The following is an 18,354-nucleotide window of genomic DNA, read 5'->3' as shown; positions in this document are numbered from 1 at the left end:
CATGGCCTCATGCACCTACGTTACGCAATTTGCCAGATTCCACTTGAGGTGCCTGCAAGCTTGGCTCCCCTCGACCTACCAACCAAGCAGAGATCATATTGACTCTAATGTCACTGTCCCCACCAGAGTCCTCACCTCCCTCACTTAGGCTATGTCTACTCTGGCAATTGAACGACAGAGTTTGGTCTTTCAGAGGTGTTAGGGGTGGAAGTTTTTTGTGAGCAGGAGAGCTGACAAACAGCAGCTACACTGCACAACTTTTAGCAGCACGGCTCTAGCGACACAGCCATGTTGCTAAAGGCTGTGTAGTGCAGACATAGCCTTAGTGGTTCAACCCATGGTGGGGACGCCCGTCCGCCCTCCCATACTGAAGGCCACTGTCCTGACAGATGCCTCCCTTACAGGGTGGCGTGCTCATATTTCTCAGGGTACCTGGACCCCATGAGAGGCCAGGATATGCATAGACTTACTGGGGCTGAGAGCAGTCTGCCTTGCATGCACGGCCTTCCTACCCCTCATATGCTCACTCCATGTACAGATAATGTCAGACAATATCACCACAGTGGTCTATATAAACAAACAGGGAGGAGCATGATCTCATCTGCTCTGCCTGGAAGCAGTCAGACTTTGGAACTGGTGTCTCAGGAACTGCATTACAATACAGGCCGCATACCTCCAGGATCTTCACAATTCCCTGGCAGACAGGCTAAGCAGAAGTTTCTCTACAGACCACAAAGGAGAGAACCACAGCACAGTTCTAACCAACATATTTGCACAGAGGGTTACTCCCCTATGGGACCTCTTTGCATCCCAGATGAACAGAAAGCTTCTCATGCAGTGCTTCAGGGGAGATATAGGCAGTGATTCCCAGGGTGATGCTTTCCTGGATGGATGGCCTCAAAAACCTCTGCCATCCCATTCCCCTACTACCACAAGTTATATAGAAGATTCATCGCAACAAAGCCACCATCCTTCTCTTAGCACCCTTCTGGCCCACACAATTCTGGTTCGCGGAACTCCTAACGCTGTCCATGCACCCACCTATCAGAATCTGCCCATTTAATCAAACACCCCAACCCAGGCTCACTCCACCTCACGGCCTGATGTTTGAATGGGCATTGTAAATAGGATGCTCGTGCTGCACCCCTGTCCAGGAAATCCTTAACCAAAGCAGAAAAGATTCTACTAGAGCCTGCTACTGGGGTAAATGATGGCACTTTTCACCCTGGGCTCAATGTCACCATGTGCTTGATATGGTGGGCATCCTAGACCAGATCTCCACTCCTTAAAGACTTCAGGTCTAGCCCTTAGTTTGCTGTAGGTACACCTAACAGTGATCAGTGCCTTCCTCCCTCCAGTGGAAGGACATTCTGTCTACACACCGGACTACTGTGTGATTTATGAAGGACTTGATAAGGACCTTCCCACCAGTCATTAAACTTATGCCTCAGTGAATCCTTAACCTTGTCCTGTCAATGCTCTCACCTCTGCCCTTTGAACATATGGCAACATGTGCCATGACCAACTTGTCTGTGAAGGTGATGTTCTTAATGATCATCACTTTGGCCCGGAGGGTCAATGAGCTAGGAGCCGTGATGGCAGGCTCTCCGTATACATTGTTCCACAAGGAGAATAGGTTACACCCCAGATTCCTCCCCAAGATTGTTTCTGAGTTCCATATCAATCAGTCGATTCAGTTACCTGTATTTTTCCAAAAACCCCAGGCTTCTTCCAGAGACAAGAGACTTCACTCCATATACATCAAATGTGCCATGGCATTCTACCTTCAGAGAACCAAACCCCTTAGAAAACTCTCTGAGACTCTTGGTTGCCATAGTAGAAAGGTTGCATGGACAAACCATATCCTGATAGTGGATTTCTAACTGGGTTTTGAGATGCATATTGGAATGCTACAAAATAGCAAAGCATCTCCCTCTTGGGGGTATTATCGCTCACTCCACGTGAGCACAAGCAGCCTCCATGATATCATTATGAATGTTCGATGGTAGGACATTTGCAGAGCAACAGCTTTGAGCTATGTCTGCACATTAGCATCGCGCTACACTCTAACTCAAGCTGAAACTGTGGATGCAGCTGTTGGATTGGCAGTACTACAAGCATCTCTGCTACCAACTTACTTGCACCCTCCTACACTCTGAACACTGCTTGCTAGTCATTTGTATGTAGAACCCACAGAGAGACCAGCACTCAAAGAAGAAATGGAGGTTACTTACTGTAACTGTTCAAGATGTGTGGTCCCTATCTTTATTCCATGACCTGCCTCCTTCCCTTCTGCTTCGGATCCTGTTGGATTGTGATAAGAAGAGGAACTGGACAGGCGATGACCTGCACCGCCTCTTATAGCTCGTTTGAGAGCATGAGGAAAGTTACTATGCATGTGCGGGTCAATGGACACTGCTTTGAAGAACTTGCAGACATGTTGAAAGCAGATAGGGACCACACATCTCAAAAAACCTGCAGATACAGTAAGTAACCTCCATTTTTTTAAAGCTTGGTTCAACACCAAAGGCATAGTACATTGCTCAAGGGGTGGAGAGATTCAACTTTCCTAGCAGATGCTATTTCTGATTAACAAGGGAGATAGTCTGTTTCTGCTGGTGTCTCAAAGTCTTCTCCCTGAGAGTGGATCAGATTTCCCATCCATAGTCAGTCTTATTCTCTGATGACTTGGTTCTTCATGAGTGAGTGCAGCGAGTCCCAAAATAGACCCAGAAATTTTACACATTGAAGTGTGGCCACCATTAAAGTTTGTGTTGCAGCCAGCCATATCTTGGCATGAGGAACTTCTGTTTTCACCCACTCTGCTGGGAAGTGATTTTCAGTTATTTCATCTGCACCCACCAATCAGTTAATTCTTGCTTCTTGGGACTTGAACTTCATAATGACGAAGGGTGGGATCCACAAAGATACTTAGGCATCTGACTCACAGTTTTAGGCTCTACTGTGATCAACAAAACTCCCACCCAACCCTGGGGGCATCTAGACTCAGCATCTGAGTTTTCAGGGTCAGAAGTTCCTGAGCACCTAACTTTCTGCCTCTGGACATGCACACTGCCACCTCCCTCTAGATAAATATTTATCCACCGTGGAATAGTCATTGGTCAGACAGAAGGAGAGAGAATGAGAGTGGCTCTGTAGTCCAGTCATTAGGGCATCCACCTGAAAGGTGAGAAACCTGGGTCCAGGTCCCCTACTCCAATCACTCTTTACTTATCCACAGTGGAACAACTTCAGCAGGAGAGACTGAGGAAGACCCACATCAGAGTATCCCCTAGCTTAGTGGTTAGAGCATCCTCCTGCAAGGTGGGGACCCCTGTTTAAATCCTTTCTCCCTCTCCAGTCGAGGGGGACTTGGACCTGGGTCTCCCATGCCCAGGTAGTGCTCTAACCGCTGGGCTAAAAGTTATCAGGTGGGCAGTGGCAGCCCCTCCTCCTTCCCCAGCTGTTTTGTGCCTAACTCATTCCCCCAAGTAGCTGCTTGACTCCAGGTGGCAGCTGGTTCCCATTCATGGATTGCTGAGCAGAGAGAGTCACCATCCTGCAACTCAGACGTAGGCACCACAAGAGAGGGGTGGGTCTTAGGGCACATCCCTCTGGTGGGCATCTGCCATCAGCTAGTTCAGACAGCTTCCTGCCTATCATGCTGGCTGTTGTGAATCACATTTGAAGGTGCCTGTCTCTCCCCATACATTGTACAGGAAGCCTAGGTGCCTAGCTCAGGCTTTGTGGATCACAGCGTGGTTCCTTTGATTTTTCTAGGCAGCAAAAAATTAGGCACTGTGACTGTCAGCCCCAAATTAATAGCTCCTCCATGAGAACTGAGCAAGGTGGGTTGTCCTCATGGCAGCTGACAGAAAGTATATTTTTATACCCTCATCCAAAATTCTTGGCTGTTTCTGGCTTACTACCAAAGTGTCTGTATCAAATTTATAAAGCTGCCACTTGGAGTTGAGTCCACACTTTTACTCGTCAGAATCCTCTCAATATTCAAGCTAGATCAGATCCTTGTTTCAGAAGAGCAGATCTTCAGTCACTTTAGTTAATACTCAGTCTTTGCCTTGAGGATATCTGCTGGTTGCTAATCTCTGAAACCAGGTTTCTGAATGGGCATTTTCATGATGGAAGAAGAAAGGTTCAAATTAAGAAGTCTTTTTAAAATTTAATCCCAAATTTAGTTCTGATCTCAGCTGGCTGATTTTTCTTGTGTCATTTGGTTGCTGTTTATTGGCATAAGTCTCAGTGATTATCTTCAGAGCTGATATAACTTCTGTCCTTGTTGGAGTTTCTACTTCCAGGAAGTAAGGTGAGGGATAAGAGGAGGTTTAGGGCTTGTCCAGACGTAAAGTGGAACCGAAGTAACTAAAGGTGTGAAGTACAACTGATATGATTTCAGTGTAGACTGGCCTTTGGGCAGGCCCCTCATTTCATTCCCACAACTCCCCTCTGCCTGGGTTGATTCATTCCTTGTTTAGAGCCCCATGTTCATGCACAGTGTGTTGTGCCTTTCCACATATACATTATGCTTTCACACACACACACACCCTGCTCTCAAAACACACTTCCAAACAAATTCTCTTCTAGACCATAGTACACACTATGTTAGTTGAGGTCTAGCAGCACAAGCCAGAGCTAGATGAATTACGTGAAAGGTATAGGTAAAAGGCCTGAGCAGTCTTGCTCACATGAATTCATTCCATGCATTGCAGCCACAAAATTAATTGCTTTCTATCTGGCTTGCAGCACAACCCCCGACCTTTCCCTAAACCAAGGAACATCTGAGGTCTTGTCTGGACTAGGAAAAAGGTTTGAGTTTAGGTTAGGTTTAATCTTGATCTTAACTCAATAACTTTTCCTAGTCTGGAAAATGCCAAAAGGTAACTACTACACTCCCCGTCCCCTTCTCTCCTCCTCCTCCCCCTTCCCCCCCATGTAACAACATCTTCTCTTTAGGCTTTAGCATTTTTTCAAATCACATTTTAAATCTTTCAACCTCTTTCGTGGGGCTGACTGAGCCTCAGAATTTTGCTTTCCAATCCGCATTTGGACATTTTGAATTGCCTATTGAAAAGATGACATGGCTTGTGTTTGTGTTTTAGCCCAGATTTCTCTGTGAGAAAGATCAAGAGAATCCAAGCTTTGGGACAGTTGGTTTTTAGGAGGAGGGCTAACTAATGCAGCTCACTCTTTCAAGCAAAGCTAGTCCAGGGGTTCTCAGAACAAATTTTTTGGTGGCCTCAGAGTGTGGCCACCAACTCTTGCTGGTGGCCACTCTGACAATTTTTCCTAAAATACTTAATTAACTTTAGGAAAAACAAATAAATATGCACATACACATACCCCTTCTCTAGGGACTGGTTGGCAGAGTGATTATTCCTCCTCTTCTAGAAGGTGTCATTTTTAAATGCAGCCTTATCTGAATCTGTGCTTTTAATGTAAAAATCTGAATGTTTCTCTTTTCTTTCCTTATTCCTGCCCTTATTTGCAGTGCACGCAGTTGAGCGTAAGTGATGCTTACTTCTTTCCTTTTCTTATACTGTTCACTATGGAATTAATCTAATTTCTGTTATGTCTTGTCTCCATAAATCCCCTTTGGGAGGGCACATAGAGCATTAGCTTAGGTTCTTAGCCTGGGATTTGTGAGTAGGTTCAGGGGGCATGACCACTGACCCTTCCTTTGTCGCTAGAGTGGAGGGTGGATCTGTTCTAACTGGGGTCCCAGTATAGAAAAGGTTGAGAAGCTCTGGCCTGGATTATTTTAATAAGTCTGTAAGAGACAGTAGGTTGGTGGATGTGTTTAGTCTGGTGGACTAGCTGAGTGAGGCCTGGTAACAGTTTGGAGGGTGGAGTTAATAGATTTAAAGACCAGAAGGGATGATCATCTAGCCTGACCTCCTTCATACCACAAACCAGAGAATGTGCCCCAGTGATTCCTGATTCCAGCCCACTAGCTTGTGACTGAACTAGAGCAGATGAAGAGGGTTACAAATCATGGGATTCATTTTCAGGTGTTAAGTACAAATTGGTTGATGTAGAAGTTGATTTCTTCAGAGCTAAAAATCCAAACGTTGTTGCCTGCTTGAATGATTTGGCATTCTTAGATTAGAAGCAGTGTGAGGTAGGGACTGCCTTTTTGTTCTGAGCTTGTACAGCGCCTAGCACAATGCAGGCCATGCCAAATAAGTAATAATAATAATAAATGTGCTTTACATAGGTTCTACATTCGTTCTGAAATAATCTTATTTACGGGCAGCATCAAGAGGTCTCCTGCGGCATTTTGGTGGTTGTGAGGGTGGATCTTATTGCTCTTCATAGGTGGGGTGGCAAGAATGAACCCTGCACCCTGGTTGTGGCAGAGGCCAACTTTAGTCCATGGAAGGCTGCTCTCCCTGCTGGATCCCAGACATCCTGGAGGAACCAGCACCAAGGATGATCCAACCACCCTTTGTGCCTTCTAGTGAAGAAGTGAAGGGAGGCTGAAGTCGAGAGTAGCAAGGGGCTGAAGCAATGGGGATGGTTACAATTGTGAAGGCCAGCAGGGTGTAGAGGCAGAATGGGAGGGCCAGCCCCAGGCTCTCCCACCCCAAATAGCCCATAGGCTGCCCATTGCCATCCCTTTGGTACCTTTGGCTAACGTGTCTGCAGAATGTGTAGATTCCCTCCATCACATCACATAAACTGCTAATCCTGCTGTACGTTGTATTGATCTGCAATCTCCACTGTAAATAATTTTCCTGTTCACCTTTTATATAGTGTTACGTGTTAGTCACCTACGACATTTCATGTTAGCCTCAAAGTGCATTTCAGTAGAATTCTAAATACGTGGTGAATAGGCTGTGTATTGGAAACACTTTAACGATAGCAATTGGGCACGCATACGTAATATTGTTCAACAAGGAGAGGTATACTGTATGTATATCTTATTGAGAAAGTAACATTACGATTGGTGAGGTTTTGGAAATGAAGGGGAGAAGGCAAGGGAGGGATCAAGGATGATACTAAGGTTACAAGTGTGGGTGATGGCAAGGAAGATGATATTGCTGGCAGGGTAAGCAGGAAAGAACAAGTGTTCATTCATAGCCATGTGGAGTTTAAGGTGGTAGGAAGACATCCAAGAGGATGGATTCAGAGGTCTGGGCTGGAGGTTAGAGGTCAAGGATAGCTGTGTCTGTGTTTGAGAAAGGGGAGGGTATGTGAATTTTTAAGTGCTGATCAGAGGAATGATAGTGGAACCCATGGGTTCTAATGGTATGGAGGAACAAAAGGAGAGGGCCAAGGATGCTGGGCACAAACCTCATCAATGAGAAATGGATTCTCATCCTCACGTTGACCTCTATTTACTGTGACAGTGGATGGATCACAGAACCTCTTTGTACCTCAGTTATTCCATCTGTAAAATGATTCTTCTCCGAGTAGATGAAGCTATGTATTCCACTTAGGTGTATGCATGCCCAAAGCACCAGAGCTGGAGAAATTTGCCTAGCAGTACCCATGGAGAGATGGTTCTCACACTTCGTGGTCATAGCCCCTCCGCTGGCTACATGAGGCAGCGCTGTTCTCACCCTCCCTCCGTTTCTTCTTACCACCCGTGGCTGGAGTCAGAGCTCTGCGTGGTTTTAACCTCACAACCTCTCAACTAGTTTAGTTTTTTCCCTTGTTGTATATAGTTAGTAGTACACTTAGTGCTTTAGAAAACTGCATTCCTAGTAGTGATAACATCTGCAAGGAGAGTCTACAAGTTGCAGGCTGTGATAGCAGAGCCTCCTTATACACAATTCTCCAAAGACAGTGACTTTATGACCGCATCCAAAATTGTTGTGTAAACTGGTTTCTCAGTTTCATTTGAACCAGGTGGTATATTTACCTGTGTGCTCTCCAAAACCACATTCATTTCCAAAGGAGCAACGTCTGCATCCCTTAGATATCCGGCAACGTCTAGCCTTCTGTGTGGACAGGACTAAACTGTCTCATGCTTCACCTCATTTGTGTCATATGCAGATCACATGAAGGGTCAAGCAGTCTCTTCACAGACCATGTCCAAATGTATCGCATCCTGCATCATAGAATCATGGGCGGTTAGAGTTGGAAGAGACCTCAGGAGGTCATCTATTCCAACACCCTCCTCAAAGCAGGACCAACCCCAGCTAAATCATCCCAGCCAGGGCTTTGTCAAGTCAGGCCTTAGAAACCTCTAAGGATGGAGATTCCACCACCTCTCTAGGTAACCCATTCCAGTGCTTCATCACCCTCCTAGTGAAATAGTTTTTCCTAATATCCAACCTAGATCTCCCCCACTGCAACTTGAGACCATTGCTCCTTGTTCTGTCATCTGCCACAACTGAGAACAGCCTAGCTCCATCCTCTTTGGAACCCCCTTCAGGTAGTTGAAAGCTGCTATCAAATCTTCCCTCACTCTTCTTTTCTGCAAACTAAATAAGCCCAGTTCCCTCAGTCTCTCCTCATAAGTTATGTGCCCCAGCCCCCTAATCATTTTTGTTCCCCTCCACTGGACTCTCTCCTGTTTGTCCACATCCTTTCTGTAGCGGGGGGCCCAAAAGAGGACACAATACTCCAGATGTGGCCTCACCAGTGACGAATAGAAGGGAATAATCACTTCCCTCCATCTGCTGGCAATACTCTTACTGATGCAACCCAATATGCCCTTAGCCTTCTTGGCAACAAGGGCATACTCTTGACTCATCTCCAACTTCTTGTCCACTGTAATCCCCAGGTCCTTTTCTGCAGAACTGCCGCTTAGCCAGTCAGTCCCCAGCCTGTAGAATACATGGGATTCTTCCGTCCTAAGCGCAGGACTCTTCACCTGTCCTTGTTGAACCTCATCAGATTTCTTTTGGTCCAATCCTCCAATTTGTCTAGGTCATTCTGGACCCCATCCCTATCCTCCAGCATATCTACCTCTGCCCCCAGCTTAGTGTCATCCGTGAACTTACTGAGAGTGCATTCCATTCCATCGTCCCGATCATTAATGAAGATATGGAACAAAATTGGCCCCAAGACTGACCTCTGGGGCACTCTGCTTGATACCGGTTGCCAATTAGATGTTGAGCCATTGATCACTGCCCATTGAGCCCAACAGTCTAGCCAGCTTTCTATCCATCTTATAGTCCATTCATCCAATCCATACTTTTATAACTTGCTGGCAGGAATATTGTGGGAGACCGTAGCAAAAGCTTTGCTAAAGTCAAGATATATCACATTCACCACTTTCCCCATATCCACAGAGCCAGTTATCTCATTATGGAAGGCAATCAGGTTGGTCAGGCATGACTTGCCCATGGTGAATCCATGTTGACTGTTCCTGATCACCTCACTCTCCTCCAAGTGCTTCAAAATGGATTCCTTGAGGACATGCTCCATGATTTTTCCGGGGACTGAGGTGAGGTGATTTTTCCAGGGACTGAGGTCTATAGCTCCCCGGGTTCTCCTTTTTCTTTTTTTAAAGGTGGCACTATATTTGCCTATTTCCAATATTCTGGGACCTCCACCGATTGCCACGAGTTTTCAGAGATAATGGCCAATGGCTCTGTAATCACATCAGCCAACTCCCTCAGCACCCTTGGATGCATTGCGTCCGGCCCCATGGACTTGTGCAGGTCCAGCTTTTCTAAATAGTCCTTAACCTGTTCTTTCACCACGGAGGGCTACTCACCTCCTCCCCATACTGCCCAGTGCAGCAGTCTGGGAGCTGACTTTGTCTGTGAAGACCGAGGCAAAAAAAGCATTGAGTACTTCAGCTTTTTCCACATCATCTGTTGCCTCCCCCATTCAGTAAGGGTCCCACACTTTCCCTTACCACCTTCTTGTTGCTAACATACCTGTAGAAACCCTTCTTGTTACCCTTCACATCCCTTGCTAGTTGCAACTCCAGTCGTGCTTTGGCCTTCCTGATTACACCCCTGCATGCTCAAGCAATATCTTTATACTCTTCCCTAGTCATCAGTCCAAGTTTCTACTTCTTGTCAGCTTCCTTTCTGAGTTTAAGCTCACCGAAGATTTCTCTGTTAAAATACAGCCAGCTTTCCTGGACTCCTTTCCCCCGCATATTAGCCATCCAGGGGATCCCTGAGGGAATCAAAGAATGCTTTTCTGAAATCCAGGGTCTGTATTCTGCTGCTCTCCTTTCTTCCTTTTGTCAGGATCCTGAACTCGACAATCTCATGGTCACTGCTGCTCGGGTTGCCACCCACTTCTACTTCTCTTACCAATTCTTCCCTGTTTGTGAGCAGCAGGTCAAGAGGAGCACGTTGGTTCCTCCAGCACTTGTACCAGGAAGTTGTTCCCAACACTCTCCAAAAACTTCCTGGATTTTCTGTGCACTGTTGTATTGCTCTCGTGATTAAAGTCCCCCAGAAGAACCAGGGGCTGTGATCTGGAAACTTCTGCCTGAAGAAAGTCTCGTCTACCTCATTCTCCTGGTCTGGTGATCTGTAGCAGCTGCCCACCACGACACCACCTTTGTTGCTCTCACCTCTAAACAGGCTTTTCTCCAGTTTCATACTGGAGCTCTGAGCAATCATACTGCTCTCTTACATACAGTGCAACTCCTCCACCTTTTCTCCCCTGCCTGTCCTTCCTGAACAGTTTATTCTCATCCATGGCAGTGCTCCAGTCATGTGAGTTACTCCACCAAGTCTCTGTTATTCCAATCACATCATAGTTCCTTGACTGTGCCAGGACTTCCAATTCTTCCTGCTTGTTTCCCAGGCTTCTTGCGTTCGTATACAAGCACCTAAGATAACTAGCCGATTGCCCTACTTTCTTAGTATGAATCAGGAGGCCTTCCCTGTTGCACCATCCTCCTTATGTTTCCGCCTGGTATGCCACTTCCCCACTTAACTCAGGGCTTAGGTCTCCATCCCCCGGCGAGCCTAGTTTAAAGTCCTCCTCACTAGGTTAGCAAGTCTGCCTGCAAAGATGCTCTTCCCTCTCTTCGTTAGGTGGATCTCATCTCTTCTTAGCAATCCTTCTTCCTGGAACAACAGCACATGGTCAAAAAATCAAAGCCCTCTCTTTGACACCACCTGCTCAACCACGCATTTATTTCCACAGTTTGATGGTCCCTATCTGGACCTGTATTGGTCTAGCTTCATCTTCCAGCCATTACATCGTCTTATACCCTTCTCTGATCGATTGAAGAACACATTAGCAAATAATTTTTCCCCTTGTAGGTAGCTACAGACTCTAATTAAATCCCCCCCATAACCTTCTCTTTGTTAAGCTGAATAGTTGGAGCTCCCTGAGTCTGTCAATATAAGGCAGGTTTTCTAATCCTTTCATCATTCTTGTGTCTCATTCTCTTTGAACATACTCCAATTTATCAATATATTTTCTGAATTGTGGGCACCAGAATTGGACACAATATTCCAGTAGCAGTAGCACCAGTGCCAAATATAAAGATAAAATAACCTCTGTACTCCTTCTGGAGGTGCCCCTGTTTATACATCATAGGATCACATTAACTCTTTTGACCAGAACATCACACTGGTAGTTCCTGTTCAGCTGATTATCCACCATGATTCCCAATTTTTTTTCAGAGTCACTGCTTCCCAGGAGAGACACCCCGATCCTGCGAGTATGACCTACGTTCTTTGTTCCTAGATGTATACATTTACATTTAGCCGTATTAAAATGCAGAATGCTTGCTTGCTCCTAGTTTACCAAGTGATCCTGATCACTCTAAATCAGTGACCTGTCCTCTTCATTATTTACCACTCCCCCAATTTTTGTGTCATCTTCAAACTTTGTCAGTGATGATTTTGTTTTCCTACAGGTGGCTAATAAAAGTGTTAAATAGCGTAGGGCCAACAACTGATCATACAGAACAGAAGTATTTATTGAACCCTTTTGTCTTTTCCGCATTATTACTAATAATTTTACCATTTCCATCTAGTAATGGACCAATACCATTGCCAGGATTCTTTTTGTTTTTAATATATTTAAAAATCTCCTTGTTGTTGTCCTTAACTCTGCTGTCCATAGATTTCTCCTTGAGTGCCTTTGCTTCCCTCATCAGTTTTCTGCAATTCCTAACTTCTGAATTATATTCATTGCTATCAATTTCTCCTTTCTTCCATTTGTTATATATTATTTTTTAATTTTTATAGCTGCCTTTGTGAGCCCGGATGGACACATTTCATGAGAGAGATGCACGAATTTAGACATAAGCTGTACCCTCACTCTGCAACTGCAGCTTGTTAGCCTAAGAGGAGAAAGCTGAAGTGGGCAACTTTGATTCACTTTCATGTGGGCAAAGGCATAAACGAAGTGCATCATGCTGTTTCTGGTTGAGCAGTGCTCCCAGTAATGTGGTGTCAAAGCGTGCTGGAACCCAGGAGAGAGAGAGAGAGCAGACTTGTACTCAAGATCTGGCAATGATAAAATCATTTCAGATCAAGTCAGATGCTCGTGACCACCCAAAGTCAGAACACAGACAGTCCACACAGATATTTCTTCTTTGAGGGCTGTTCCCTATGTGTCTTCCACACATGGGTACACATATGCACCCTGGCTCCACTCAGTCTCCTCACCAGAAAAGGATCACATCAACTCCAAGGTGGCCATTCCCACCAGTGTTATCGCCTCCTTCTCCCAGTGGTTGATCCCAGAAAAGGTGAGAATGGGCGTCCCTTCAGTACTTCAACCCCCCAGTGCCACCATTGTGACAGATGGCTTCCTCCTGGGGTAGGGTGCCCACCTGAACAATCACACTGCTCGGGGTACCTGGACTCCACGGAAGGCCAGACTACACAATCAACATACTAGAACTGAAAGCAGTCTGCCTTTTGTGGAAAGCCTTTCTCCAACTCAAATGCTCACTCCACATCCAAGTGATGTTGGACAATATCGCCACCATGGTTTACATAAACAAACAGAGTAGAGTGACAACTCCTCCACTCTGCATGGAAGCTGTCAGGCTCTGGAACTGGTGCATCAGAAACCGCATCAAAATCCAGGCTGCTTACCTCCTAGATATTGAGAACTCCTTAGCAGACAACCTAAGCAGGCCCTTCTCAGCAGACCACAAGGGGGAGATCCATGAGTCCATCCTGACTGAAATATTCACACAGTGGGCTACACCTCAATAGGACCTCTTTGTGTCCCAAATGAACAGAAAACTTCCCCTGTATTGCTCCAGAGGTTCCATGGGCTGCTGCTCCCAAGGCAATGCTCTTGTTAGCCTGGACAAACAACCTCAGATATGCCTTTCCTCCCATTCCCCTGCTTCCACAGGTCATAAGAAAGGTACATCACAACAGTGCCATTGTCATTTTTCTAGCACCCAACTGCCCAGACAGTTTTGGTTAACAGCTCTCCTGACCATGTCTGCCTCTCCCTCCTGCCCTTCCCCCCAGTCAAGATTTGCCCAAGCCCAGACCTCCTAACTCAGGAGAGGGCAGAATCAAACACCCCAGTCTGGGCTCACTCCACCTCTCAGCCTGGTGTTTGGATGAGCATCAGAAATAGAACATTTATGCTCAGCTCCTGTTCAGGCTGTTCTTACCCAAAGTAGGAGTGATTCAACTGGAACCTGCTGCCTGGCCAAACAGGCTTTTCTCTGCCTGGGCACAGTGCAATCAATGTTCTCCAATTACTGCAAGTATTCCAGTCGTCTTAGATTATCTCTTGTCTTTAAAAGCCTTGGGTCTCTCCATTAGTTGGTTGTGGGTCCACCCTGCAGCAATTAGTGCCTGCCTCTCTCCGGTAGACAGATGTTCTGTTTTCAGACACCCAACTACAGTATGGTTTAGGAAGGGCCTAATCAGAACCTTCCCACTACTGATCAAACCTACATCTATATGCGACCTTAATTTCATTCTATTGACACTCACCAGACCACCATTTGAACCCTTAGTGACATACTGCATGTCCACCTGTCCATGAAGGTTGCATTTCTGGTGGCTGTCATTTTGGCCAGAAGGGTCAGTGAGCTGGGAGCCATCATGGCAGACCTTCCTTGTACGTTTTTTCACAAGGAGGTGGTTTCTCTTCACTTACATCCTAAATTTCTTCCCAAAGTTGTTTCTGAATTCCACATCAACCAAAGTATCCCCTTAATTGCCTTTTTTCTGAAGTCCCGTGCTTCTCCTGAAGAGACTTCACTCCCTTAACATCTGGCTTGCCCTGGTGTTCTGTGTGGAGAGAATCAAACCAGTCAAAAAGTCACCAAGACTTTTTATCACCACAGCAGAAAGATCGCACAAGCAAGCTATATCCTCTCAAAGGATTTCTAAGTGGGTTGTAGGATGCCTCCTAGAGTACTACAGGTTATCACACATCCCTCCGCTTGGGGGTGTCATGGCTCACTCCACAAGAGCTGAAGCTGCCTCCACAGCATCCCTGCAGGAGGTCCTGATACAGTGCATTTGCAGGTGGCCACCTGGAGCACCATCCATTTGCTATACACTACACGTTTGTTCGCTGCGCATGCAGCAGTGGAATTGGCATCTTTGCTGCCGGGTTCCTCGCACCCAACTCCAGTGTGAGCGTTGCTTGCGAGTCACCCATGTGTGGAATATACATGGGGACCAGCACTTGAAGAAGTAGTGGAGGTTACTTACTGTACTGGAGGCTCTTTGCGATGCGTGGTCCCTATATGTATTTTACTACCCGCCCTTTATCCTTTCTGCTTCGGATCCTGTTGGATTTGTGGTAAGAAGAGGAACTGGATAGGCATCGGCCCACACTGGTGCTTACATCCTTAATCAGGAGAATGATGAGACCCACTGGGCATGTGCAGGCCAATGGACACTGCTTGTAAGATTTTCCAGACTCGGGTTCATGGTGTGCATGCACACCCAAATGCAGAATACAGATAGGGACCACACATCTCAAAGAGCTTCCAGTTACAGTAAATAACCATCTAAATAGGCCATCTTGATTATCACTACAGAAGTTTTTTTCTCCTGCTGATAATAGCTCATCTTAACTAATTAGTCTCTCACAGTTCGTATGGTAACTTCCAACTTATCTGTATGTATATATACATCTTCTTACTATATGTTCCATTCTATGCATCCGATGAAGTGGGCTGTAGCCCATGAAAGCTTATGCTCTAATAAATTTGTTAGTCTCTAAGGTGCCACAAGTACTGCTGTTCTTTTTGCGGATACAGACTAACACAGCTGCTACTCTGAAACCAGTAAATAACCTGCGTTTTTTTCCCTTTGTGGGCTCAGCGTTGCAGCGGGGAAGGACAGATGAGGGCTCCCTGCTACTTGGGAGGTAGACGATCTGTTTGGATGCTTCATCTGGTGGTTTTTACAGTTCTGTAGGCAAATGCTCTGTTCAGTCACTCATGTAGAATGCGTATGAATATTATTCTGCCTTCACATTCTACAACAGTCTGAGGAGCTAAGCAAGAACCAGAGCTGGAGCTCAGCAAGTGGGCACGAACACAAGTGGAGCTCTCCTAGCCAACCTACACACCCCGAATGTTTGCTTCCTAAAGGCCATGGGCAAATAGTCTGATGATGACTGATGTGTCATTTATAACCCCCCTAGTTCAACTAACTTTCCATCCCTTCTTCTGGGGATAATTAGTTAATGTTGGGAGGGGGAATTTCAATGTTGTTTTATCTGTCCGATGCCCTACTGCAGCAGGGGAGAAATCCAGTGTGTTTTCTTAATGCTTTAGATGGCAATGGATGTGATGGGATCTCCCTTCTGACACAAATAAATGTCCTTGGTTCCATGGTCCGGATTATTTTAACATGCTGTTTCTCTATTGCAGTTCATGATTTACAGAGCTTTGGACTTGATAACGTAAGTGTTGCAAGAGCATGCGTGTAGACATGCTGGAAAACGTTCTTTAAAAAGACTGGATTTCTCCTTTCTTCTTAACTTCTGGCTCTTCTCTGGCATTCTTTTTCCCCTTGCCACGTGTCTAACAGCCATATAAGCGCTGTGTGAGAGAGGGCACAGAATCCCACTGTGCTCCCAGTTGCATCTGAGTTGGCTTTTCTTTGCCCTGCATCAGGATGGAAGAGACACCTGTGCTTCAGAGCCTCTCCCCAGAGGGAGGCTTCCATGGTGGGAAGGGTGCGGGGGAGTTACCTGCACCTTGGAATCTCAGTGGGCAGGAACATTGAAATTTCCCATGGGAGGGAGAGAGGCGATGCCTGTCCCTTAGAGTCTCTCACCAAAGGAAGTTGTCCATGCTCTGCAAACCCCAGGGGCCTCGTCCTGCCTCTGGTTAGATGCTGTGCCAACTGTTTGAGTGTGTCAGTGTTTCTGTTTCAGATCAATATGACGCACTATATCAAACGTCTCTCATTTGGGAGGGATTATCCAGGCCTTGTCAACCCTCTGGATGGGACAGACATCACTGCACAGCAAGGTACAGCCTTGAGCAGGAGAATCACTTTCTAAACTTTTGTATCAAATAAGTGTTTCAGAACAGCCTAAAGAGCAACAGCACAGCCAGAGCTACTGGGACAGGCTTCAGGGAGAACCCTGGTGGTGCTGCCTAATGGGCAAGCCTTCATATCCTAGCAAAAATGACACTTGTGTTCTCCCCGACATTTGCTCACTCATTGCTCCTCTGCCATTTGGGGGTGGAGCAAATTGGCCTACATAAATGAGTGTCTTTTCTGGTATAGCATATGCCACTTTAAAGCACCCCAGATTTCCTCTTGCTCCTATCCTCCAAATTTCTCCTGCCGTTTGAACCTCCTTACAGTCTTCTATGCTCTCAGACACACACACCAATTTCCTCTTCCCTCCAACAGCCCGTACAAACTCCCCTGCCTACACATGTGCACATGAATGCGCACACACACGCATGCGGACACACAGTTCCCCCTCCCTCTTGCCCTCTCTAGTGAGTAGATCTGGTGCAGTGAGTAGCTTTAGTAATTATTGCTATTATTTTTATAAATGAAAGTTCTTCTCCTTCAGAGAAACACCCGAACAATTGTCTTCTTTCAAAATGACTGCCATCTCCCATTGTTCTCAATGGGCCTGAGGTTGTAGACTGACTTCATTTAAGATGCCTTCTTTCAAACTGGCCAGCACCTTTCATTGCTTCCAAAGTGAAACTAATAACAAAAGTAAGCAGCTCTTAGGCTTTGTCTGCACAGGAGAGTTATCCAAGTTACACCATTATAGTTCTACTAGTATAACTCCTCATTTGGACACTTGTATTCCGCCATAAAGGATACCTTTTTGATTTAGCATAAACCCCTTCCTGTGCAACATAAACTAACCTGAAAAAAGACACTTGTATACCAGAATCAGAGACTGCACACAGCAGTTATACCTGTAAAGAGTATCAGTTTAAATTCTCATCTTGAATTATTCAAAAAATATTTCTAGTATAAACAAGGCCTCAGATGGCTGCCTGTGTGTCAAAATGTGAAACGGAACACTCAGCCACATTGAGCTGTAGACAGATAAATTCCTTTCTTAAAATGGCTACCTGAGGGCAGTGTGTAGCTTCAGTCTTATTGAGAACAATGGGAAATGGCAGCCATTTTGAAAGAGGGTAGTTCGTCGTGGAATTCTCTCCAATAGAACATTATTAGTCAGCCCCTGCTGAAGGAGAAATTCTCAGTTACAATCCACCATGAGCCACAGGTAGCTTGATGGGGCATGTGACTAAAAGCTGTGGGGAGGACCAGAAGAGCCCCCTCCTCTTTCCATCTTTCTTGCAGAGTAGCTGCCTTCTGTCCTCCTGATGCCTGAGAACTTTGCCATTCACTCTCTGAGACGAAGCATGGAAAGTTTTAGCTCCAAAGGTGAATTTTCTAAACTATCTCTGGCCTCCCTCAAAGGGGAAGGTCCCTTGAGAATCCCTCTGTGGCAAAAGACCACAATCTATGGCCTGGTGGTAGGGATTTATTTATATTGTATTTCAAGCACCAATCCTTTGCTCTAGGTGCCTTTGACCAAAATTAAAAGATGCCCTGTACACATTTTAAAAAAAACATGTGCAATAGTCCATTCACCCATCTTATCTCACCATCGCCTCAGGGAGATCTATTCCCTTCCCTCTATCTAACCCTCACCCTAAATGCCTGGGGAAAAGAGTGAGCAGGGTATCCAGGAGGGTAGCAGATCTGTGCTGTTGCAAACCAAGTTCCATGGCCAGTAAGTATCCTCTGTGGAAAATGCCCTCCCAGCAGGCCCATCTGTCTAAACTAAAGGGCCTCTAAATTAAGCAGTGATGGCATGGGGAGAGAGGTCTCCTCTCAGGTAGACAAGTTCCTAACTATTTAGAGAAGATCAGCGTATTTTAACTTAGATGCAGGTTTCTACTACCATCCTCGACTATAGCTATTCTGTGTGGCATGGCCATGGAGCATTGCTCTACAGCAT

The 18,354-nt window shown here is 45.8% G+C and overlaps 1 protein-coding gene across 2 annotated transcripts in view; it reads left to right on the top strand.

Moving 5' to 3' along the window:
* The window catches only part of ERGIC3 (ERGIC and golgi 3), a 54,048-nt gene that overhangs the window by 25,862 nt on the left and 9,832 nt on the right, over positions 1-18,354 (top strand). Inside the window, exons 8-10 of one of the 2 annotated variants that reach the window (XM_048820033.2) lie at positions 5,507-5,521; positions 15,770-15,801; positions 16,279-16,375. In XM_048820033.2, coding sequence (XP_048675990.1) covers positions 5,507-5,521; positions 15,770-15,801; positions 16,279-16,375 — 144 coding nt within the window. The remainder of the gene's footprint in view (positions 1-5,506; positions 5,522-15,769; positions 15,802-16,278; positions 16,376-18,354) is intronic. The other variant, XM_048820034.2, reaches the window with a different exon arrangement.

Source organism: Caretta caretta, chromosome 13 (assembly GCF_965140235.1).
Source record: "Caretta caretta isolate rCarCar2 chromosome 13, rCarCar1.hap1, whole genome shotgun sequence".
Lineage (NCBI taxonomy): Eukaryota > Metazoa > Chordata > Testudines > Cheloniidae > Caretta > Caretta caretta.
This window is presented reverse-complemented; position numbering and strand designations above follow the sequence as displayed.